Source organism: Salvelinus fontinalis, chromosome 4, assembly GCF_029448725.1.
Source record: "Salvelinus fontinalis isolate EN_2023a chromosome 4, ASM2944872v1, whole genome shotgun sequence".
In the NCBI taxonomy this organism is placed as follows: domain Eukaryota; kingdom Metazoa; phylum Chordata; class Actinopteri; order Salmoniformes; family Salmonidae; genus Salvelinus; species Salvelinus fontinalis.
The window spans coordinates 5,153,235-5,180,420 of NC_074668.1; the positions used below are offsets into that span (position 1 = coordinate 5,153,235).

At 42.7% G+C, this 27,186-nt stretch overlaps 1 protein-coding gene across 2 annotated transcripts in view; it reads left to right on the plus strand.

The window, feature by feature from the left end:
* The window catches only part of LOC129853018 (PDZ domain-containing protein 2-like), a 185,953-nt gene that overhangs the window by 92,409 nt on the left and 66,358 nt on the right, over positions 1–27,186 (plus strand). For both annotated transcript variants that reach the window (XM_055918648.1, XM_055918649.1), the window contains exon 4: positions 10,193–10,724. In XM_055918648.1, coding sequence (XP_055774623.1) covers positions 10,193–10,724 — 532 coding nt within the window. The remainder of the gene's footprint in view (positions 1–10,192; positions 10,725–27,186) is intronic.

Below are 27,186 nucleotides of genomic sequence, written 5' to 3' on the forward strand. Positions count from 1 at the left end.
AGAAGAGCTCTCCAGTAGGTGTACCAACATATTCAAGGACCATTTTCTCAAAAGTGGGGTTACAAGTTTATCAACGTTCAAAGCAGAATTACTTTCCCATTCTTCCTCAACTGTAATAACTGATATACCATGTTCTAGTTCTGTGTTGGTACTTTTATTCAAAGTAAAAGTAATACCGTTACAAAAGTTGCTACATAAAATAAAACCGAATTGAGCCGGGTCACATTTGGTCTGCGGTGTTGTTGTTTGGCCCATTAGATTTTACAGCTGCTGAATTCCTGCGCTGAGATCATGGTGCTTGTTTTTCTTCTTCTTTGTTTGTTTGTGTGTGTCTGCATGTTGTGTGTGTGTGTGTGTGTGTTGTCTGCATGTTGTGGGTTTGTGTGCCTGCATGTTGTGTGTGTGTGTGTGTGTGTGTGTGTGTCTGCATGGTGTGTGTGTGTGTGCCTGCATGTTGTGTGCGTGTGTGTGTGCCTGCATGTTGTGTGTGTGTGTGTGTGTGTGAGTGTGTGTGTGCCTGCATGTTGTATGTGTGCCTGCATGTTGTATGTGTGCCTGAATGTTGTGTGTGTGTGTGTGTGTGTGTGCCTGCATGTTGTGTGTGTGTGTGTGTGTGTGTGTGTGTGTGCCTGCATGTTGTGTGTGCCTGCATGTTGTGTGTGTGTGTGTGTGTGTGTGCCTGCATGTTGTGTGTGTGTGTGTTTGTGTGTGTGTGTGTGCCTGCATGTTGTGTGTGTGTGGGTGTGCCTGCATGTTGTGTGGGTGTGCCTGCATGTTGTGTGGGTGTGCCTGCATGTTGTGTGTGTGTGCCTGCATGTTGTGTGTGTGTGTGTGTGTGTGTGTGTGTGTGTGTGTATCAACCATACGTTTAGTTTGAGAGAATTCCTGCCTAATCTTCCTAATACCTCCGGGGGTAAATAACCACCTCCAACAGCTCACCAGATTACATGTAGAGGGGTAGAACGGACGTTGAACATTCCTCCTAGAGATAAGTCTTTATGTAACTCTGCCTTCCTACCCTATTTCCTACATAGTGCACTACTTTAGACCAGAGCCCTATGGACAATAGTCAACAGTAGTGCACTATAAAGGGGAAAGGGGGCCATTTGGGACTGCCCCGTTCTAAACAGTTGCTATCTAACATCAGCCCTATTCCTAGTCCTGCAGTTGGTATAATGGTTTGAACAAGGTCTCGCTTGATTGTCATCAAATACGGACCAACCCTTTAGAAAAACAAAATCAAGATGGCAGACATTTTGAGTTCGATTTGGATCCTTCGAGTAAAATGCACAAGGTTGGTAGAAGATTGGATCAGGACATGGAAAATAACATAAATACCTGTTTGTGTCTAACAAACAAACCCTTTTGTGCTTGTAGGCCTACTCTACTCACTACTTTAGAATACATTATCTCAGGGATGATAACTAAGTGCTAACTAGCTAATGCCAAGACCGCGCAAAGCTGTCATCAAGGCAAAGGAAGAATCTCAAATATAAAATAAATTAAAAAATAAATTATTCTACAATGTAGAAAATAGTCAAACATAAAGAAAAAAAAACTTGAATGAGTAGGTGTGTCTAAACTTTTGACTGGTACTGTATGTGTGTGCATATTGTCCATTTGTTTCTAGTAGATAGACCATATGGTTCAAAGAGAAAATAGCCTAATTAATGAAAAAAAACATCTAATCAAAACTGGCATTATTTTCACTAAACTCTACATCTCTTTCAACTATTGACTGTGTTCACAACTGACGCCAGTTTGACACCAGTTATTTTAACTGTAATGCAGTTGATTGGTGATGATGACCTGTCCCAGACCTGCTGTTTTCAACTCTCTAGAGACAGCAGGAGCGGTAGAGATACTCTTAATGATCGGCTATGAAAAGCCAACTGACATTTACTCCTGAGGTGCTGACTTGCTGCACCCTCGACAACCACTGTGATTATTATTATCTGACCCTGCTGGTCATTTATGAACATTTGAACATCTTGGCCATGTTCTGTTATAATCTCCACCCGGCACAGACAGAAGAGGACTGGCCACCCCTCATAGCCTGGTTCCTCTCTAGGTTTCTTCCTAGGTTTTGGCCTTTCTAGGGAGTTTTTCCTAGCCACCGTGCTTCTACACCTGCATTGCTTGCTGTTTGGGGTTTTAGGCTGGGTTTCTGTACAGCACTTTGAGATATCAGCTGATGTAAGAAGGGCTATATAAATACATTTGATTTGATTTGATTTGACATGAACATGTGTTGGGGTTGACATCAATACCATTATACTCAGATTTTTACCTCAACATAGTGGGAAGTACACATATATACAATAGCCTAAATTTAATCAAATTGTATTGGTCACATACACGTTCAGCAGATGTTATCGCGGATGTAGAGAAATGCTTGTGTTTCGAGCTCCAACAATGCAGTAATATATTGAGCTGAGCCCCTATGTCAAGCACCGGGAGATAAGGACTCTAACATCTCAGAAGAGGTGAGGTCTTTTTGTTTAGCCGGTGGCTGGAGATTAGCTGGATGGCTACAGAGATTAGCCCTGAATCACTAGGAGTGGTGCGGAGCGGACCAATTTATTGGTTTCGTATGACGGCTCCCTGAAGTACGAAAGTTCTGACTCCTGCGGAGGCCCCATCGCTGTAAATGCTGTACGGCCACTGCAGACGTCAGATTGACCATAAAATCGGCTTTCATTCCGAATGGTTAAGGTTTTGGGATCGGGTTAAAACCAAAAAAGAGAAGAAAAATAAAACGTGTCCACGACTGGGATCGAACACGTAACCTTCTGATCCAAAGTCATTGGACAACGTAAAACCCAACCCATCTTGGTGGTAATAACTCTCACTGTTGCCCCCTAGTGGCCAGGGTTGGAAGGCATTTCCCAACGTCCTCAGGACATGAAAATAGATGTCCAATTTCTATTGCGTTGTTTTGTTTGTTTATGATGACTGACTAACTACTGTAACTTTACTGACTCATTCACCTCTGAATGGAGTGGAATCAAGTCAGGGGTTTTTACGAGGACTTTATAATGCTTTATAATGCATTCTAGGGCTTCATATGGTGTTATAATGCTTCATAAGCCTGTAAGGCTTTACCCTGTAATATTAGCCAGTGTGGGTATGATTGTGATTTTAACTATCATTATTACCAGAGTGGGTATGATTGTGATTTAACCATCATTATTACCAGAGTGGGTATGATCTAACTATCATTATTACCAGAGTGGGTATGATTTAACTATCATTATTACCAGAGTGGGTATGATTTAACTATCATTATTACCAGAGTGGGTATGATCTAACTATCATTATTACCAGAGTGGGTATGATCTAACTATCATTATTACCAGAGTGGGTATGATTTAACTATCATTATTACCAGAGTGGGTATGATTGTGATTTTAACTATAATTGTCCTCCGTCGTTGTGTACTTGGATTGGGGAAATTGGACTATGACTATGCCCTGGTCTATCAGCAGGAATAGTCGACACGTTCATTAGCTCGGTGCTTTGCAATGCAGACGTCCTTACTCCGCCGTACAGTGAACCCAACTCTACTTTGTTCAGGGTTTGTTTTGTGGCTCCTATGTACTCTAACCTGTTTACCAGAAACACACCTGGTCTCCTATGTTCTCTAACCTGTATACCAGAAACACACCTGGGCTCCTATGTTTTCTAACCTGTTTACCAGAAACACACCTGGGCTCCTGTGTTCTCTAACCTGTTTACCAGAAACACACCTGGTCTCCTATGTTCTCTAACCTGTATACCAGAAACACACCTGGGCTCCTATGTTCTCTAACCTGTTTACCAGAAACACACCTGGGCTCCTGTGTTCTCTAACCTGTTTACCAGAAGCACACCTGGTCTCCTATGTTCTCTAACCTGTATACCAGAAACACACCTGGGCTCCTATGTTCTCTAACCTGTATACCAGAAACACACCTGGTCTCCTATGTTCTCTAACCTGTATACCAGAAACACACCTGGTCTCCTATGTTCTCTAACCTGTATACCAGAAACACACCTGGGCTCCTATGTTCTCTAACCTGTATACCAGAAACACACCTGGTCTCCTATGTTCTCTAACCTGTTTACCAGAAACACACCTGGGCTCCTGTGTTCTCTAACCTGTTTACCAGAAACACACCTGGTCTCCTATGTTCTCTAACCTGTATACCAGAAACACACCTGGGCTCCTATGTTCTCTAACCTGTTTACCAGAAACACACCTGGTCTCCTATGTTCTCTAACCTGTTTACCAGAAACACACCTGGTCTCCTATGTTCTCTAACCTGTATACCAGAAACACACCTGGTCTCCTATGTTCTCTAACCTGTTTACCAGAAACACACCTGGGCTCCTATGTTCTCTAACCTGTTTACCAGAAACACACCTGGGCTCCTATGTTCTCTAACCTGTTTACCAGAAACACACCTGGTCTCCTATGTTCTCTAACCTGTATACCAGAAACACACCTGGGAAAGCAGTTGGAACTTTGAGGAAGAGATTTACAGCTGTCATTACACATTATCATACGGTGTAGTAAAACACACCTGATCAGGTTAATATGTAACTGGAATAAAGACACACACGTCTGCAAATTTTTTTCAAAGCCAGAAGTAACTGCAGTTACAGATGTAGAAGAACTTTAGAACTTAAGTGTATTCGAGGTTTAAAAAGACTTCTGAAATTTGTCATTTCCACTTTGACATTTTAGACTTGAAATCCAAACACTGTATTCCACGGTAAGAACCTCATACCAACGGTCCAGCATTTTTTTAAAACATTTTTTAATTTCACCTTTATTTAACCAGGCTCGTTGAGAACACCTTTATTTAACCAGGTAGGCTAGTTGAGAACACCTTTATTTAACTAGGCAAGTCAGTTAAGAACAAGTTGTTATTTACAATGACGGCCTAGGAACAGCCTAGCCTAGGCCTAATTGCTGATCAGTCTCTCACATCACTGTGGAGGAGTTTAGTCCAGAACCACAGTGACACATTTGTGGGTTTGACCCGTTTCAGGGGCTGCCACAACACCTCAACAGGGTTTAGGTCTGGAATTTGACAAGGCCGTTCCAAAACATTATATTAGTTGCCTTTTTTACCCATTCTGATGTAGAAGTGCTTGTGTGTTTTGGATCATTGTCTTGCTGCGTGACCCAGCTGGGCTTCAGATTCAGCTCACAGACAGATGAGCCTGATATTCTCCTGTAGAATTCTCTGATCCAGAGCAGAATTCATGGTTCCTTCTATAAAGGCAAGTCGTCCAGGTCCTGAGGCAGCAAAGCATCCCCAAACCATCACACTACCACCACCATGCTGACCACAAACCATCACACTACCACCATCACCATGCTGACCCCAAACCATCACACTACCACCACCATGCTGACCCCAAACCATCACACTACCACCACCATGCTGACCCCCAAACCATCACACTACCACCACCATGCTGACCCCAAACCATCACACTACCACCACCATGCTGACCCCCAAACCATCACACTACCACCACCATGCTGACCCCCAAACCATCACACTACCACCACCATGCTGACCCCAAACCATCACACTACCACCACCATGCTGACCCCACACCATCCCACTACCACCACCATGCTACCATGGCCTATTTATTGCCTACCTCCTCATGCCATTTGCACACACTGTATATAGACTTTCTTTTTTTTTTACTGTGTCATTGACTTGTTTATTGTGTTATTGGCTTGTTTATTCAATGTTATTCCATGTGTAACTCTGTGTTGTTGTCTGTGTCGCACTACTTTGCTTTATTCTTGGCCAGGTCACAGTTGAAATTGAGAACTTGTTCTCAACGAGCCTGGTTAAATAAAGGTTAAAAAACAAACAAAAACACTACAGGAAGTATTTGGTTGTGGTCATTGCAGTTAAAGGTTGGCACAACCAGTTATTGAGTGTAAAAGGGGCAATTACTTTTACACACAGGGGCATTAGATGTTGCATAACTTTGTTTATGAAATTAATTAAATAAGTTTCGCATTTTCTGTTATTTGTAAACTCAGGTTCCATTTATCTAATATCAGGTTTTGGTTGAAGATCTGATAACATTCAGTATCAAAAATATTCAAAAATAGAAAAAGTCTGAAAGGGGCCAAATACTTTTTCACAGCTCTGTAATGTATGTGTATTAATATAGTATTAAAATAGCCTGGGCTGAGTAGGTATTAATATAGTATTTATTTATTTTATTTACCGTTATTTTACCAGGTAAGTTGACTGAGAACACGTTCTCATTTGCAGCAACGACCTGGGGAATAGTTACAGGGGAGAGGAGGGGGATGAATGAGCCAATTGTAAACTGGGGATTATTAGGTGACCATGATGGTTTGAGGGCCAGATTGGGAATTTAGCCAGGACACCGGTGTCAACACCCCTACTCTTACGATAAGTGCCATGGGATCTTTAATGACCTCAGAGAGTCAGGACACCCGTTTAACGTCCCATCCGAAAGACGGCACCCTACACAGGGCAGTGTCCCCAATCACTGCCCTGGGGCATTGGGATATTTTTTAGACCAGAGGAAAGAGTGCCTCCTACTGGCCCTCCAACACCACTTCCAGCAGCATCTGGTCTCCCATCCAGGGACTGACCAGGACCAACCCTGCTTAGCTTCAGAAGCAAGCCAGTAGTGGTATGCAGGGTGGTATGCTGCTGGCATAATATAGTATTAAAATAGCCTGGGCTGAGTAGGTATCAATATAGTATTAAAATAGCCTGGGCTGAGTAGGTAATACTATTGTATTAAAATAGCCTGGGCTGAGTAGGTATTAATATAGTATTAAAATAGCCTGGGCTGAGTAGGTATCAATATAGTATTAAAATAGCCTGGGCTGAGTAGGTATTAATATAGTATTAAAATAGCCTGGGCTGAGTAGGTATTAATATAGTATTAAAATAGCCTGGGCTGAGTAGGTATTAATGTAGTATTAAAAATAGCCTGGGTTGAGTAGGTATTAATATAGTATAAACATAGCCTGGGCTGAGTAGGTATTAATATAGTATTAAAATAGCCTGGGTTGAGTAGGTATTAATATAGTATTAAAATAGCCTGGGCTGAGTAGGTATTAATATAGTATTAAAATAGCCTGGGCTGAGTATGTATCAATATAGTATTAAAATAGCCTGGGCTGAGTAGGTATTAATATAGCCTGGGCTGAGTAGGTATTAATATAGCCTGGGCTGAGTAGGTATTAATATAGCCTGGGCTGAGTAGGTATTAATATAGCCTGGGCTGAGTAGGTATTAATATAGCCTGGGCTGAGTAGGTATTAATATAGCCTGGGCTGAGTAGGTATTAATATAGCCTGGGCTGAGTAGGTATTAATATAGCCTGGGCTGAGTAGGTATTAATATAGCCTGGGCTGAGTAGGTATTAATATAGCCTGGGCTGAGTAGGTATTAATATAGCCTGGGCTGAGTAGGTATTAATATAACCTGGGCTGAGTAGGTATTAATATAGCCTGGACTGAGTAGGTATTAATATAGCCTGGGCTGAGTAGGTATTAATATAGCCTGGGCTGAGTAGGTATTAATATAGCCTGGGCTGAGTAGGTATTAATATAGCCTGGGCTGAGTAGGTATTAATATAGCCTGGGCTGAGTAGGTATTAATATAGCCTGGGCTGAGTAGGTATTAATATAGCCTGGGCTGAGTAGGTATTAATATAGCCTGGGCTGAGTAGGTATTAATATAGCCTGGGCTGAGTAGGTATTAATATAGCCTGGGCTGAGTAGGTATTAATATAGCCTGGGCTGAGTTGTCATGATGTTTGGCATACTGCTGCTTTAGGCTACCAAGTCTCTTCCTGTTTTCACTGCTCTAGGTCAGGAAGACATGTGTTTATTGCAGTCACCAACTTTTTCTGAGACAAAAAACAAGCCGAGATCTTCCACATTTTTTTTTTTTTTTACAATCAAATCAAATGTATTTATATAGCCCTTCTTACATCAGCTGATATCTCAAAGACCCAGCCTAAATCCCCAAACAGCAAGCAATGCAGGTGCAGAAGCACGACCCAACCTGGTTCCGCATTAAATGACGTTCAGCTTATAAAGCCTTCATAAACACTACATAGATGTGTTACAAATCATCTATAACCGTATGTCATGCTTTATAAAATTGTTCATAAATGTGGCATGACTGTGTGACATAACCACTAATGTCAAATGTGACATAAACCTTTTGTAATTTTCTGTGTTCACAACGATGCTTAAACCACATCAGGAGATGATTTTTTGAGGTCTGGGAAAAATCTAAGAAACAGATTTTTTTTTGTTTCGTTTTTTGTTGTTGTTGAGCACGTTTGGTTAGATGATTTTCTGTAGTGTAGTAAGCCACATATGATGTGATTAGGCAGCCAATGGGATGGGGGAGTAAAAGGCCAGCAACACTCTGTATTTTTCAGAGACCTGTGAAATGACACCACATCTACATTCTACAGACCCTACTGACTATTCCCCTACAATACTTTTACTGCTGAACTCAGAATAGTTCTTGCTCTAAGCCAACATGTATTACATATACAGTGATTCATATTGGGGGCATTTTATTCTGACCTTAGAACATGTTTTAAAACCCACATTTAATGCAAATCTCACTTAAATATGAAATCATTGATAATATTTAGACTTTTTTTTCCTTCTTCATATAACATGAATAGTTATTGATACTTTTCTACTGTTACGTAGGCGACTTTTATTTTGAACATTTTAGAAATTCCGTGATCCGCAAGTACTTTTTTTTAAGTGTTGCTGATGAGACGCTGATCATGGGATGGGCTCGCAAATCAAAATGCCCAACATTGCAGCTGCAGCGCGAGTGGAAGTAGGGAGATGTGCGTTTTACGTTTCCTAAAAGTGTTGAATAAACGAATGAACTCATAAAAACAGCAGCTGTTTGCTTTATTCTTTGACAGTCTCTCTCTGATCATGTTTTTAAAAGTGATCAAATCCCGTTGGCTGGTATCAAACGTTGCTGTGGCTGGGGTTGTGGAAGCTCAGTCGGCACAGTGATCTGAGCTATCCTTCTGGCCAGCGCAGTATGCACACTCGATTTAGCCACAGATCTCTCGGTCCGCCGGGTAGGCATCGTTCAAAATGGGAACACTTTGCCTACCCAGTGCCCAGGGCTTTCTGGATCAAGTGCACCTAACCACCAGCAGGGCTTCTGAATCAAGTGCACCTAACCACCAACAGGGCTTCTGAATCAAGTGCATCTATCCACCAACAGTAGAACACGGGAAAAAATTAGCACAAGCCGTTATGCCTTTATCATTGGCTTTTCTACAGAAATGTTTGGTGTTCGACTAGGAAGGCCTTGATCCACAGGTTGGTGACCACTGGTTTATTGTGTTCCACTCAGACGATAATGACATACATAATGTCACTGAAATGGCTTGGAAACTAATCTGCAGTCAGCGATATCAGAGCTGCATCAAGGCAGCTGGAAGGGTAACAGGAGGATTTACACTGTTAATGTGCTTCTCACTTATTCTGACATCTTTTCTCCTTCTCCTCCCTCCATCTCCTCTCCTTCTCCTCCCTACATCTCCTCTCCTTCTCCTCCCTACATCTCCTCTCCTTCTCCTCTCCATCTCCTGTTCTCCTCCTCTTGTCCTCCTCCTCTCCATCTCCTCTCCTCCTCCTCTCCTTCTCCTCCCTACATCTCCTCTCCTCCTCCTCTCCTTCTCCTCCCTACATCTCCTCTCCTCCTCCTCTCCTTCTCCTCCCTACATCTTCTCCATCTCCTCTGCTCCATCTCCTCTCCTTCTCCTCCCTACATCTCCTCTCCTCATCCTCTCCATCTCCTGTCCTCCTCCTCTCCTCCTCCTCCTGTCCTCCTCCTCTCCTCCTCCTCCTCTCCATCTCCTGTCCTCCTCCTCTCCTCCTCCTCTCCATCTCCTGTCCTCCTCCTCTCCTCCTCCTCCTCTCCATCTCCTGTCCTCCTCCTCTCCTCCTCCTCCTCTCCATCTCCTGTCCTCCTCCTCTCCTCCTCCTCCTCTCCATCTCCTGTCCTCCTCCTCTCCTCCTCCTCCTCTCCATCTCCTGTCCTCCTCCTCTCCTCCTCCTCTCCATCTCCTGTCCTCCTCCTCTCCTCCTCCTCCTCTCCATCTCCTGTCCTCCTCCTCTCCTCTACAGTTACCTGGCTGACCAATGCTGGAATGGTGGCTGTATCTACCTGATCATGCTCCGGAGGATCAAGCGCAAAGCCCCTCTCCCTCCATGCAATGGAAACAGCAAAGTCACCAACAGTGGTGTCTCCGCCCACTCCCTGGACGACCTGAGCGGTGTCTCCTCCGAACCTCCCAGTAACCTGCCGAAGCAGAACGGCGATGGCAAACGATTGCGAAAATTCGGCGTCATCTCCCGGTCGTTGTTAAATCGTGATAGTACAGACGCTAAGGACGGTAGCTGTGACGACGGCGGCAGGGAGACGCTGGAGAATGGTTACCACGGCTACAGAGGATCCACGGTATCCATGGAGATGGAGGTCACCCCCCCTGAGGGGAGACCAGGAAGGAAGGATGAGAGGCCCATGACTGTCCTGCCCCCTCTAGCGATCCCCCGTAACCTGCTGAAAAGTGGAGGGACTGCCACCCTGCCGAACCGCTCCCACAGGGGACTGTCAGAACACAAGACACAGTCATTCAGCAGTGATACCTCCAGTCAGGTAAGACAGACAGTCACTAAGCAGTCAAACCTCCAGTCAGGTAAGACAGACAGTCTCTAAGTAGTGATACCTCCAGTCAGGTAAGACAGACAGTCTCTAAGTAGTGATACCTCCAGTCAGGTAAGACAGACAATCACTAAGCAGTGATACCTCCAGTCAGGTAAGACAGACAGTCTCTAAGTAGTGATACCTCCAGTCAGGTAAGACAGACAGTCATTTAGCAGTGAAACCTCCAGTCAGGTAAGACAGACAGTCACTAAGCAGTGATACCTCCAGTCAGGTAAGACAGACAGTCACTAAGCAGTGATACCTCCAGTCAGGTAAGACAGACAGTCACTAAGCAGTGAAACCTCCAGTCAGGTAAGACAGACAGTCTCTAAGTAGTGATACCTCCAGTCAGGTAAGACAGACAGTCATTCAGCAGTGATACCTCCAGTCAGGTAAGACAGACAGTCACTAAGCAGTGATACCTCCAGTCAGGTAAGACAGACAGTCACTAAGTAGTGATACCTCCAGTCAGGTAAGACAGACAGAGTCATTCAGCAGTGATACCTCCAGTCAGGTAAGACAGACAGTCTCTAAGTAGTGATACCTCCAGTCAGGTAAGACAGACAGTCTCTAAGTAGTGATACCTCCAGTCAGGTAAGACAGACAGTCATTCAGCAGTGATACCTCCAGTCAGGTAAGACAGACAGTCACTAAGCAGTGATACCTCCAGTCAGGTAAGACAGACAGTCTCTAAGTAGTGATACCTCCAGTCAGGTAAGACAGACAGAGTCATTCAGCAGTGGTACCTCCAGTCAGGTAAGACAGACAGAGTCATTCAGCAGTGATACCTCCAGTCAGGTAAGACAGACAGTCTCTAAGCAGTGATACCTCCAGTCAGGTAAGACAGACAGTCATTCAGCAGTGATACCTCCAGTCAGGTAAGACAGACAGTCACTAAGCAGTGAAACCTCCAGTCAGGTAAGACAGACAGTCTCTAAGTAGTGATACCTCCAGTCAGGTAAGACAGACAGTCATTCAGCAGTGATACCTCCAGTCAGGTAAGACAGACAGTCTCTAAGTAGTGATACCTCCAGTCAGGTAAGACAGACAGTCATTCAGCAGTGAAACCTCCAGTCAGGTAAGACAGACAGTCACTAAGCAGTGATACCTCCAGTCAGGTAAGACAGACAGTCACTAAGCAGTGATACCTCCAGTCAGGTAAGACAGACAGTCACTAAGCAGTGAAACCTCCAGTCAGGTAAGACAGACAGTCTCTAAGTAGTGATACCTCCAGTCAGGTAAGACAGACAGTCATTCAGCAGTGAAACCTCCAGTCAGGTAAGACAGACAGTCACTAAGCAGTGAAACCTCCAGTCAGGTAAGACAGACAGTCATTCAGCAGTGATACCTCCAGTCAGGTAAGACAGACAGTCACTAAGCAGTGATACCTCCAGTCAGGTAAGACAGACAGTCATTCAGCAGTGATACCTCCAGTCAGGTAAGACAGACAGTCACTAAGCAGTGATACCTCCAGTCAGGTAAGACAGAGAGTCATTCAGCAGTGAAACCTCCAGTCAGGTAAGACAGACAGTCACTAAGCAGTGAAACCTCCAGTCAGGTAAGACAGACAGTCTCTATGCAGTGATACCTCCAGTCAGGTAAGACAGACAGTCTCTAAGCAGTGATACCTCCAGTCAGGTAAGACAGACAGTCACTAAGTAGTGATACCTCCAGTCAGGTAAGACAGACAGTCTCTAAGTAGTGATACCTCCAGTCAGGTAAGACAGAGCACTCCATGGGTCCAACACATTGGTCAAATGGAGCTGCTTGATTTAGTCTACTTGGTACGATGGAACCATTGGAATAAGCTAAATTAAGTGCAAAGTATTTTACCCCTACAGCGCCTTAGGAAAGTATTCAGACCCCTTGACTTTTTCCACATTTTATTACGTTACAGCCTTTTTCTGAAATGGATTAAATAGTTTTTCCCCCGCATAAATTTACACACAATACACCATAATGACAAAGCAAAAAATTACAAATGTATTCAAAATAAAAAACTGAAACATCACATTTACATAAGTTTTCAGACCCTTTACTCTGTACTTTTTTGAAGCACCTTTGGCAGCGATTACAGCCTTGAGTCTTCTTGGGTATGACGCTACAAGCTTGGCACACCTGTATTTGGGGAGTTTCTCCCATTCTTCTCTGCAGATCCTTTCACGCTCTGTCATGTTGGATGGGGAGCGTCGCTGCACAGCTATTTTCAGGTCTCTCTAGAGATGTTTGAATGGATTCAAGCCCGGGCTCTGGCTGGCCCACTCAAGTACATCAAAGACTTGTCGTCCCGAAGCCACTCTTGCGTTGTCTTGGCTGTGTGCTTAAGGTCATTGTCCTGTTGGAAGGTGAACCTTCACCCGAGTCTGAGGTCCTGAGCGGTCTGGAACAGGTTTTCATCAAGAAACTCAATGTAATTTACTCCGTTCATCTTTACCTCGATCCTGACTAGTCTCCCAGTCCCTGCCGCTGAAAAACATCCCCACAGCATGATGCTGCCACCACCATGCTTCACCGTAGGGATGGGGCCAGGTTTCCTCCAGATGTGACGCTTGGCATTCATGCCAAAAGTTCAATCTTGGTTTCATCAGACCAGAGAATATTGCTTCTCATGGTCTGAGAGTCTTAAGGTGCCTTTTAGCAAACTCCAAGCAGGCTGTCATGTGCCTTTTAGTGAGGAGGGGCTTCCGTCTGGTCACTCTACCATAAAGACCTGTTTGGTGGAGTGCTGCAGAGATGGTTGTCCTTCTGGAAGGTTCTCTCAATTCCACAGAAAAATTCTGGAGCTCTGTCAAAGTGAACATCAGGTTCTTGGTCAGCTCCCTGACCAAGACCCTTCTCCCCTGATTGCTCAGTTTGGTCGGGCGGCCAGCTCTAGAAAGAGTCTTGGTGGTCCCAAACTTCTTCCATTTATGATTGATAGAGGCCACTGTGTTCTTTGGGACCTTCAATGCTGCAGAAATTCTTTGGTAGCGTTCCCCAGATCTGTGCCTCGACACAATCCTGTTTCGGAGCTCTACGGACAATTCCTTCGACCTAAGGGCTTGGTTTTTGCTCTGACATGCACTGTCAACTGTGGGACCTTATATAGACAGGTGTGTGCCTTTCCAAATCATGTCCAATCAATTACATTTACTACAGGTGAACTTCAAATTGTAGAAACATCTCAAGGATGATCAATGGAAACAGGATGCACCTGAACTCAATTTTGAATCTCATAGCAAAGGGTCTGAATACTTATGTAAATAAGTTATTTCTGTTTTTATTTTTTATGCATTTGCACCAAAAATTATGTAAAGCTGTTTTCGCTTTGTCATTATGGGGTATTGTGATGTCATTATGGCGTAGTGTGATGTCATTATGGGGTATTGTGAAGTCATTATGGGGTTTTGTGTGTAGATCATTTTTATTTCATCCATTTTAGAATAAGGCTGTAACGTGACAAAATGTGGAAAGGGGTCTGAATACTTCCCGAAGGCACTTTATATATTTGACTCCTATGTTTTTGACACAGGTCTAGGAAATTACAGATATGGCCATGAACATGTGGCGCTAACTTCGTCTTCTTATAACTTCTGTGAATTTATAGTAAAGAAATAGTTAATAATTTACCTAGAGCAAGCCTTTTGACCGGGTCAGAGACTACAAATGCACCGTCCAGCTTCAGAGACTACAAATCCACTGTCCAGCTTCAGAGACTACAAATCCACTGTCCAGCTTCAGAGACTACAAATCCACTGTTCAGCTTCAGCCCATATTTATTGAATACTCTCTGTGTGCCTTTGTAACTTGGTCTATGGTCAAAGGAACAAAACAAAATGACAAGTCTCTCTTTACCACATCCTGTACTCTGCCTCACATCAGACTTAAAACATAAAGAAAGCGGTCGGTTCTCTTCAAGAAGAATCTGTAGTTTGAGCTGTGTGGTCGTGTCCATATGGTTCTGATGAAACTAAGAGAACCACTAATCTCTGCTCTGTGTTCATCAGTCCTACCAAACCTTAGAGCCCAGAGTTCAGAGCTATGTTTATCAGACCAGACCATTCAGTGGGTTCAGAATTACCCAGGTGTGTCACAAGAGGCACCCTTTTCCCTTTATATAACACTACTTTTGACCAGGGCTCTTTATAAGAATAGGATGTCATTTGGGAGACATAACCAATATGGATCCAGCCCATGTGTCGGTGGTTAGCACGGACCGTTTCTGATTGGCTATCCGGGATCCTTGAGACGTTGCTACCCCCATTGAAGTTGACATTTGAAATGCTTATGGTAATGGTTAAGGTAATGGTTAAGGTAATGGTTAAGGTTATTGTTACGTTTAGACGTCCAAAGGATCCCGCATATAACTAAACCAATCAGAAGGGCATGTGTTGTCATACAGTACCAGGCAAAAGTTTGGACACACCTACTAATTCAAGCATTTTTCTTTATTTTTACTATTTTCTACATTGTAGAATAATAGTGAAGACATCAAAACTATGAATTAACACATATGGAATCATGTAGTAACCAAAAAAGTGTTAAACAAATCAAAATATATTTTATATTTGAGATTCTTCAAAGTAGCCACCCTTTGCCTTGATGACAGCTTTGCACACTTTTGGCATTCTCTCAACCAGCTTCACCTGGAATGCTTTTCCAACAGTCTTGAAGGAGGTCCCACATATGCTGAGCACTTGTTGGCTGCTTTTCCTTCACTCTGCATTCCAACTCATCCCAAACCATCTCAATTGGGTTGAGGTCGGGTGATTGTGGAGGCCAGGTCATCTGATGCAGCACTCCATCACTCTCCTTCTTGGTCAAATAGCCCTTACACAGCCTGGAGGTGTGTTGGGTCATTGTCCTGTTGAAAAACAAATGATCATCCCACTAAGCGCAAACCAGATGGGATGGAGTATCGCTACAGAATGCTGTGGTTGTCATGCTGGTTAAGTGTGCCTTGAATTATAAACAAATCACAGACTGTGTCACCAGCAAAGCACCCCCACATCATCATACCACCTCCTCCGTGCTTCACGGTGGGAAATACACATGCAGAGATCATCCGTTCACCTAGTCTGCGTCTCACAAAGACACGGCAGTTGGAACCAAAAATTTCAAATTTGGACTCATCAGACCAAAGGACAGATTTCCACCAGTCTAATGTCCATTGCTCGTGTTTCTTGGCCCAAGCAAGTATCTTCTTAATGGTGTCCTTTAGTAGTGGTTTCTTTGCAGCAATTCGACCATGAAGGCCTGATTCACGCAATCTCCTCTGAACAGTTGATGTTGAGATGTGTCTGTTACTTGAACTCTGTGGAGCATTTATTTGGGCTGCAATATCTGAGGCTGGTAACTCTAATGAACTTATCCTCTGCAGCAGAGGCAACTCAGACACAGAGTTACCTCTGCTGCAGAGGATAAGTTCATCATTCATGTGGTGGTCCTCGTGAGTCAGTTTCAGCGCTTGATGGTTTTTGCGACGGCACTTTTCTGTATTGACTGACCTTCATGACTTATAGTAATGATGGACTGTCGTTTCTCTTTGCTTATTTGAGCTGTTTTTGCCATAATATGGACTTGGTCTTTTACCAAATTGGGCTGGTGGCGGGTATTTTAATTCCACGTCACTAAGACACGTGATTCCCAATTTCCATCAACACGTCTCCAACGCCACAAGGGACAATAAAGACCACTGTTATTCTACCCACAAACAAACATACAAAGCCCTCCCAAATCAGATCATAACTCTTACGAGCGGAAACGCAAACAGGAAGTACCCGTGATTTAATCCGTTGAGAAATGGTCACCAGAGTCAGAGGGTTTGCTTCAGGACTGCTAAACTAGCGCTGATTAAAATGTGTTTCCAGACTCCACCAATAACATTGACAAGGTAACCACCTTAGAAAATGCATCAGCGATGTTGTCCCCTCAGTGAAGGTTCACTGCTTCCCAAATCAAAAGCCCTGGATTAACACAGAGGTTGGTGTTAAACTAAAGGACAGGGCTACCACAGAGCTATCACAACCCTAATGCTACCACACACAGAGCTATCCCAGACAACCCTGATGCTACCACACACAGAGCTATCCCAGACAACCCTGATGCTACCACACACAGAGCTATCACAGACAACCCTGATGCTAAAACACACAGAGCTATCCCAGACAACCCTGATGCTACCACACACAGAGCTACCACAGACAACCCTGATGCTACCACACACAGAGCTATCCCAGACAACCCTGATGCTACCACACACAGAGCTATCCCAGACAACCCTGATGCTACCACACACAGAGCTATCACAACCCTGATGCTACCACACACAGAGCTATCCCAGACAACCCTGATGCTACCACACACAGAGCTATCCCAGACAACCCTGATGCTACCACACACAGAGCTATCGTAGACAACCCTGATGTTACCACACACAGAGCTATCCCAGACAACCCTGATGTTACCACACACAGAGCTATCCCAGACAACCCTGATTTTACCACACACAGAGCTATCCCAGACAACCCTGATACTACCACACACAGAGCTACCACAGACAACCCTGATGCTACCACACACAGAGCTACCACAGACAACCCTGATGCTACCACACACAGAGCTATCCCAGACAACCCTGATGCTACCACACACAGAGCTATCCCAGACAACCCTGATGCTACCACACACAGAGCTATCCAAGACAACCCTGATGCTACCTCACACAGAGCTATCCCAGACAACCCTGATGCTACCTCACACAAAGCTATCCCAGACAACCCTGAGACTACCACACACAGAGCTATCCCAGACAACCCTGATGTTACCACACACAGAGCTATCCCAGACAACCCTGATGCTACCACACACAGAGCTATCCCAGACAACCCTGATGCTACCACACACAGAGCTATCCCAGACAACCCTGATGCTACCACACACAGAGCTATCCCAGACAACCCTGATGCTACCACACACAGAGCTATCACAACCCTGATGCTACCACACAGAGCTATCCCAGACAACCCTGATGCTACCACACACAGAGCTATCCCAGACAACCCTGATGCTACCACACACAGAGCTATCATAGACAACCCTGATGCTACCTCACACAGAGCTATCCCAGACAACCCTGATACTGCCACACACAGAGCTATCCCAGACAACCCTGATGCTACCTCACACAGAGCTATCCCAGACAACCCTGATGCTACAGGCAAGGACAGCAAGTACAAGAAGTCCCGCTATGAACTCAGCAGAGTAATCAAACAAGCAAAAGGACAATGTAGGAATAATGTGGAATCATATAACACAGGCTCTGACGCCCACCACATGTGGCAGAGGGCTACAGTCCATTACGGATTACAGAGGAACACCCAACCGTGATCTGCCCAACGACGCCTCTCTACCAGACCAACTCATTTTATGTACGCTTTTAACAACAACAACATCGTGCTGAGTGTGAGGGCCGTCACCGACCCAGAGGATTGGGTGATCTCGCTCTCCGAGGACGACGTGAGAAAGGTCTTTAATCAGTTCAACAACCGCAAGGCCGCGGAGTCCGACGGTATTCCAGGGCGTGTTCTCAGAGGAAGAACAGCTGGCAGGCGTATTCACTGTAATGTTCAACTTCTCCTTGTCCCAGTCTGTAATGTTCATCCTCTCCTTGTCCCAGTCTGTAATGTTCATCCTCTCCTTGTCCCAGTCTGTAATGTTCATCCTCTCCTTGTCCCAGTCTGTAATGTTCAACCTCTCCTTGTCCCAGTCTGTAATGTTCAACCTCTCCTTGTCCCAGTCTGTAATGTTCAACCTCTCATTGTCCCAGTCTGTAATGTTCAACCTCTCCTTTTCCCAGTCTGTAATGTTCAACCTCTCCTTGTCCCAGTCTGTAATGTTCAACCTCTCCTTGTCCCAGTCTGTAATGTTCAACCTCTCCTTGTCCCAGTCTGTAATGTTCAACCTCTCATTGTCCCAGTCTGTAATGTTCATCCTCTCCTTGTCCCAGTCTGTAATGTTCAACCTCTCCTCGTCCCAGTCTGTAATGTTCATCCTCTCCTTGTCCCAGTCTGTAATGTTAATCCTCTTCTTGTCCCAGTCTGTAATGTTCATCCTCTCCTTGTCCCAGTCTGTAATGGTCAACCTTTCCATGTCCCAGTCTGTAATGTTCAACCTCTCCTCGTCCCAGTCTGTAATGTTCAACCTCTCCTTGTCCCAGTCTGTAATGTTCATCCTCTCCTTGTCCCAGTCTGTAATGTTCATCCTCTCCTCGTCCCAGTCTGTAATGTTCAACCTCTCCTTGTCCCAGTCTGTAATGTTCAACCTCTCCTCGTCCCAGTCTGTAATGTTCAACCTCTCCTCGTCCCAGTCTGTAATGTTCGCCCTCTCCTCGTCCCAGTCTGTAATGGTCAACCTCTCCTTGTCCCAGTCTGTAATGTTAAACCTCTCCTTGTCCCAGTCTGTAATGTACAACCTCTCCTTGTCCCAGTCTGTAATGTTCGTCCTCTCCTTGTCCCAGTCTGTAATGTTCAACCTCTCGTTGTCCCAGTCTGTAATGTTCAACCTCTCCTTGTCCTAGTCTGTAATGTTAAACCTCTCCTTGTCCCAGTCTGTAATGTTCGTCCTCTCCTTGTCCTAGTCTGTAATGTTCATCCTCTCCTTGTCCCAGTCTGTAATGTTCATCCTCTCCTTGTCCCAGTCTGTAATGTTCATCCTCTCCTCGTCCCAGTCTGTAATGTTCAACCTCTCCTCGTCCCAGTCTGTAATGTTCAACCTCTCCTCGTCCCAGTCTGTAATGTTCAACCTCTCCTCGTCCCAGTCTGTAATGTTCGCCCTCTCCTCGTCCCAGTCTGTAATGGTCAACCTCTCCTTGTCCCAGTCTGTAATGTTAAACCTCTCCTTGTCCCAGTCTGTAATGTACAACCTCTCCTTGTCCCAGTCTGTAATGTTCGTCCTCTCCTTGTCCTAGTCTGTAATGTTCAACCTCTCGTTGTCCCAGTCTGTAATGTTCAACCTCTCCTTGTCCTAGTCTGTAATGTTAAACCTCTCCTTGTCCCAGTCTGTAATGTTCGTCCTCTCCTTGTCCTAGTCTGTAATGTTCAACCTCTCCTTGTCCCAGTCTGTAATGTTCATCCTCTCCTTGTCCCAGTCTGTAATCCCCACGTTTTAAACATGACCACCATCATTCCTGTTCCTATGAACTCTAAGGCTTCATGACACAATGACTACCGCCCTGTAGCACTCACTTCTGTAATCATGATGTGCTTTGAGAGGCTGGTTATGGCACACATTAACTCCACCATCCCAGCCACTCTGGACCCACTCCAATTTACATAGTGCCCCAACAGATCAATTGATTACACAATCTCAATTGCTCTCCACACTGCCCTCATCCACCTAGATAAGAGGAACACCTATGTGAGAATGCTGTTCATTGATTACAGCTCAGCATTCAACACCATTGGCCCCTCCAAGCTTATCACTAAGCTTAGGACGCTGGGTCTGAACACCTCTCTTTGCAACTGGATCCTGGACTTCCTGATGGGCCGACCCCAGATGGTAAGGGTAGGCAATATCACCTCTGCCACGCTGACCCTCAACACAGGGGTCCCACAGGGGTGTGTGCTTAGTCCCCTCCTGTACTCCCTGTTCACCCACGACAGCGTGGCCACACACGACTCCAACACGATCATCAAGTTTGCTGACGACACGACGGTGGTAAGCCTGATCACCGGCGACAATGAGTCAGGTTACAGGTAGGAGGTCAGTGAACTGACAGTGTGGTACCAGAACAACAACCTCTCCCTCAACATCAGTAAGACCAAGGAGTTGATCATGGACTACAGGAAACGGGGAGGTTAGCACGCCCCCATTCACATCGACGGGGCTGCAGTGGAGCAGGTCGAGAGCTTCAAGTTCCTCTGTGTCCAAACACAGCTACAGCTCCTCTTCCTCCTCAGGAGATTGAAAAAGTTTGGCAATGGGCCCTCAAATACTGAAAAGGTTCTACAGCTGTACCATTGAGTGCATTTTGACAGGCTGCATCACTGCCTGGTATGGCGTTCTGTCTCCTACAGATGAATGTACTTTGGTGCGAAAAGTGCAAATCAATCCCAGAACAACAGCAAAGAACCCTGTGAAGATGTTGAAGGAAACCGGTACAAAATTATCTGTATCCACAGTAAAACGAGTCCTATATCGACATAACATGAGAGGCCGCTCAGCAAGGAAGAAGCAACTGCTCCAAAACCGCCATAAAAAAGACAGACTACGGTTTGCAACTGCACATGGAGACAAAGATCGTACTTTTTTGGAGAAATGTCCTCTGATGAAACAAAAATAGAACTGTTTGGCTATAATGACCATCGTTATGTTTGGAGGAAAAAGGGGGAGGCTTGCAAGCCGAAGAACACCATCGCAACCGTGAAGCACGGGGGTGGCAACGTCATGTTGTGGGGGTGCTTTGCTGCTGGAGGGACTGGTGCACTTCACAGAATAGATGGCATCATGAGGCAGGAAAATTATGTGGATAAATTGAAGCGACATCTCAAGACATCAGTCAGAAAGTTAAAGCTTGGTTGCAAATGGGTCTTCCAAATGGACAATGACCCCAAGCATACTTCCAAAGTGAAGGTATTGGAGTGGCCACCACAAAGCCCTGACCTCAATCCTAAAGAAAATTAGTTGGCATAACTGAAAAAGTGTGTGCGAGCAAGGAGGCCTACAAACCTGATTCAGTTACACCAGCTCTGTCAGGAGGAATGGGCCAAAATTCACCCAACTTATTGTGGGAAGGTTGTGGGAGGCTACCTGAAACGTTTGACCCAAGTTAAACAGTTTAAAGGCAAATCTACTAAATACTAATTGAGTGTATGTAAACTTCTGACCCACTGGGAATGTGATGAAAGAATTAAAAGCTGAAACAAATCATTCTCTCTACTATTATTCTGACATTTCACATTCTTAAAATAAAGTGGTGATTCTAACTGAGATAAGACACAGACTTTTTACTAGAATTAAATGTAAGGTATTGTGAAAAACTGAGTTTAAATGTATTTGGTTAAGGTTTATGTAAACTTCCGACTTCATATCTACCTCCATCTCTCCATTATCCCTGCACGTTGTTAATATGGTACTGACCCTGTATATAGTATGGTATTAACCTGACCCTGTATATAGTATGGTATTAACTGACCCTGTATATATAGTATGGTATTATCTGACCCTGTATATAGTGTGGTATTAACTGACCCTGTATATAGTGTGGTATTAACTGACCCTGTATATATAGTGTGGTATTAACTGACCCTGTATATAGTGTGGTATTAACTGACCCTGTATATATAGTATGGATTTATCTGACCCTGTATATAGTGTGGTATTAGCTGACCCTGTATATAGTGTGGTATTAACTGACCCTGTATATATAGTATGGTATTATCTGACCCTGTATATAGTATGGTATGAACTGACCCTGTATATAGTATGGTATTAACTGACCCTGTATATAGTATGGTATTAACCTGACCCTGTATATAGTATGGTACTAACTGACTCTGTATATAGTATGGTATTAACTGACCCTGTATATAGTATGGTATTAACTGACCCTGTATATAGTATGGTATTAACTGACCCTGTATATAGTATGGTATTAACCTGACCCTGTATATAATATGGTATTAACTGACCCTGTATATAGTATGGTATTAACTGACCCTGTATATAGTATGGTATTAACTGACCCTGTATATAGTATGGTATTAACTGACCCTGTATATAGTATGGTATTAACTGACCCTGTATATAGTATGGTATTAACCTGACCCTGTATATAGTATGGTATTAACCTGACCCTGAATATAGTATGGCATTAACTGACCCTGTATATGGTATTAACTGACCCTGTATATAGTATGGTATTAACTGACCCTGTATATAGTATGGTATTAACTGACCCTGTATATAGTATGGTATTAACTGACCCTGTATATAGTATGGTATTAACTGACCCTGTATATAGTATGGTATTAACTGACCCTGTATATAGTATGGTATTAACTGACCCTGTATATAGTATGGTATTAACCTGACCCTGTATATAGTATGGTATTAACCTGACCCTGTATATAGTATGGTATTAACTGACCCTGTATATAGTATGGTATTAACTGACCCTGTATATAGTATGGTATTAACTGACCCTGTATATAGTATGGTATTAACTGACCCTGTATATGGTATGGTATTGAACTGACCCTGTATATGGTATGGTATTAACTGACCCTGTATATAGTATGGTATTAACTGACCCTGTATATAGTATGGTACTAACTGACCCTGTATATAGTATGGTATTATCTGACCCTGTATATAGTATGGTATTAACTGACCCTGTATATAGTATGGTATTAACTGACCCTGTATATAGTATGGTATTAACTGACCCTGTATATAGTATGGTATTAACCTGACCCTGTATATAGTATGGTATTAACTGACCCTGTATATAGTATGGTATTAACTGACCCTGTATATGGTATGGTATTGAACTGACCCTGTATATGGTATGGTATTAACTGACCCTGTATATAGTATGGTATTAACTGACCCTGTATATAGTATGGTACTAACTGACCCTGTATATAGTATGGTATTATCTGACCCTGTATATAGTATGGTATTAACTGACCCTGTATATAGTATGGTATTAACTGACCCTGTATATAGTATGGTATTAACTGACCCTGTATATAGTATGGTATTAACCTGACCCTGTATATAGTATGGTATTAACCTGACCCTGTATATAGTATGGTATTAACTGACCCTGTATATAGTATGGTATTAACTGACCCTGTATATAGTATGGTATTAACTGACCCTGTATGGTATTAACTGACCCTGTATATAGTATGGTATTAACTGACCCTGTATATAGTATGGTATTAACTGACCCTGTATATAGTATGGTATTAACAGACCCTGTATATAGTATGGTATTAACCTGACCCTGTATATAGTATGGTATTAACTGACCCTGTATATAGTATGGTATTAACTGACCCTGTATATAGTATGGTATTAACTGACCCTGTATATAGTATGGTATTAACTGACCCTGTATATGGTATGGTATTGAACTGACCCTGTATATGGTATGGTATTAACTGACCCTGTATATAGTATGGTATTAACTGACCCTGTATATAGTATGGTACTAACTGACCCTGTATATAGTATGGTATTATCTGACCCTGTATATAGTATGGTATTAACTGACCCTGTATATAGTATGGTATTAACTGACCCTGTATATAGTATGGTATTAACTGACCCTGTATATAGTATGGTATTAACCTGACCCTGTATATAGTATGGTATTAACCTGACCCTGTATATAGTATGGTATTAACTGACCCTGTATATAGTATGGTATTAACTGACCCTGTATATAGTATGGTATTAACTGACCCTGTATGGTATTAACTGACCCTGTATATAGTATGGTATTAACTGACCCTGTATATAGTATGGTATTAACTGACCCTGTATATAGTATGGTATTAACAGACCCTGTATATAGTATGGTATTAACTGACCCTGTATATAGTATGGTATTAACTGACCCTGTATATAGTATGGTATTAACCTGACCCTGTATATAGTATGGTACTAACTGACCCTGTATATAGTGTGGTATTAACTGACCCTGTATATAGTATGGTATTAACTGACCCTGTATATAGTATGGTATTAACCTGACCCTGTATATAGTATGGTATTTACTGACCCTGTATATAGTATGGTATTAACTGACCCTGTATATAGTATGGTATTAACTGACCCTGTATATAGTATGGTATTAACTGACCCTGTATATAGTGTGGTATGATCTGACCCTGTATATAGTATGGTATTAACTGACCCTGTATATAGTATGGTATTAACTGACCCTGTATATAGTATGGTATTAACTGAACCTGTGTATGGTATTAACTGACCCTGTATATAGTATGGTATTAACCTGACCCTGTATATAGTATGGTATTAACCTGACCCTGTATATAGTATGGTATTAACCTGACCCTGTATATAGTATGGTATTAACCTGACCCTGTATATAGTATGGTATTAACCTGACCCTGTATATAGTATGGTATTAACTGACCCTGTATATAGTATGGTATTAACTGACCCTGTATATAGTATGGTATTAACCTGACCCTGTATATAGTATGGTATTAACTGACCCTGTATATAGTATGGTATTATCTGACCCTGTATATAGTATGGTATTATCTGACCCTGTATATAGTATGGTATTAACTGACCCTGTATATGGTATGGTATTAACTGACCCTGTATATAGTATGGTATTAACTGACCCTGTATATAGTATGGTATTAACCTGACCCTGTATATAGTATGGTATTAACTGACCCTGTATATGGTATGGTATTAACTGACCCTGTATATAGTATGGTATTAACTGACCCTGTATATAGTATGGTATTAACCTGACCCTGTATATAGTATGGTACTAACTGACCCTGTATATAGTGTGGTATTAACTGACCCTGTATATAGTATGGTATTAACTGACCCTGTATATAGTATGGTATTAACCTGACCCTGTATATAGTATGGTATTAGCTGACCCTGTATATAGTATGGTATTAACCTGACCCTGTATATAGTATGGTATTAACCTGACCCTGTATATAGTATGGTATTAACTGACCCTGTATATAGTATGGTATTAACTGACCCTGTATATAGTATGGTATTAACCTGACCCTGTATATAGTATGGTATTAGCTGACCCTGTATATAGTATGGTATTAACCTGACCCTGTATATAGTATGGTATTAACCTGACCCTGTATATAGTATGGTATTAACTGACCCTGTATATAGTATGGTATTAACTGACCCTGTATATAGTATGGTATTAACCTGACCCTGTATATAGTATGGTATTAACCTGACCCTGTATATAGTATGGTATTAACTGACCCTGTATATAGTATGGTATTAACCTGACCCTGTATATAGTATGGTATTAACCTGACCCTGTATATAGTATGGTATTAACCTGACCCTGTATATAGTATGGTATTAACCTGACCCTGTATATAGTATGGTATTAACTGACCCTGTATATAGTATGGTATTAACTGACCCTGTATATAGTATGGTATTAACTGACTCTGTATATAGTATGGTACTAACTGACTCTGTATATAGTATGGTACTAACTGACTCTGTATATAGTATGGTACTAACTGACTCTGTATATAGTATGGTACTAACTGACTCTGTATATAGTATGGTATTAACCTGACCCTGTATATAGTATGGTATTAACTGACCCTGTATATAGTATGGTATTAACCTGACCCTGTATATAGTATGGTACTAACTGACCCTGTATATAGTATGGTATTAACTGACCCTGTATATAGTATGGTATTAACTGACCCTGTATATAGTATGGTATTAACTGACCCTGTATATAGTATGGTATTAACCTGACCCTGTATATAGTATGGTATTTACCTGACCCTGTATATAGTATGGTATTAACCTGACCCTGTATATAGTATGGTATTAACCTGACCCTGTATATAGTATGGTATTAACTGACCCTGTATATAGTATGGTATTAACTGACCCTGTATATAGTATGGTATTAACTGACCCTGTATATAGTATGGTATTAACCTCACCCTGTATATAGTATGGTATTAACCTGACCCTGTATATAGTATGGTATTAACTGACCCTGTATATAGTATGGTATTAACTGACCCTGTATATAGTATGGTATTAACTGACCCTGTATATAGTATGGTATTAACTGACCCTGTATATAGTATGGTATTAACTGACTCTGTATATAGTATGGTACTAACTGACTCTGTATATAGTATGGTACTAACTGACTCTGTATATAGTATGGTACTAACTGACTCTGTATATAGTATGGTACTAACTGACTCTGTATATAGTATGGTATTAACCTGACCCTGTATATAGTATGGTATTAACTGACCCTGTATATAGTATGGTATTAACCTGACCCTGTATATAGTATGGTACTAACTGACCCTGTATATAGTATGGTATTAACTGACTCTGTATATAGTATGGTATTAACTGACCCTGTATATAGTATGGTATTAACTGACCCTGTATATAGTATGGTATTAACCTGACCCTGTATATAGTATGGTATTTACCTGACCCTGTATATAGTATGGTATTTACCTGACCCTGTATATAGTATGGTATTTAACTGACCCTGTATATAGTATGGTATTTAACTGACCCTGTATATAGTATGGTGCTAACTGACCCTGTATATAGTATGGTACTAACTGACCCTGTATATAGTATGGTATTTACTGACCCTGTATATAGTATGGTATTT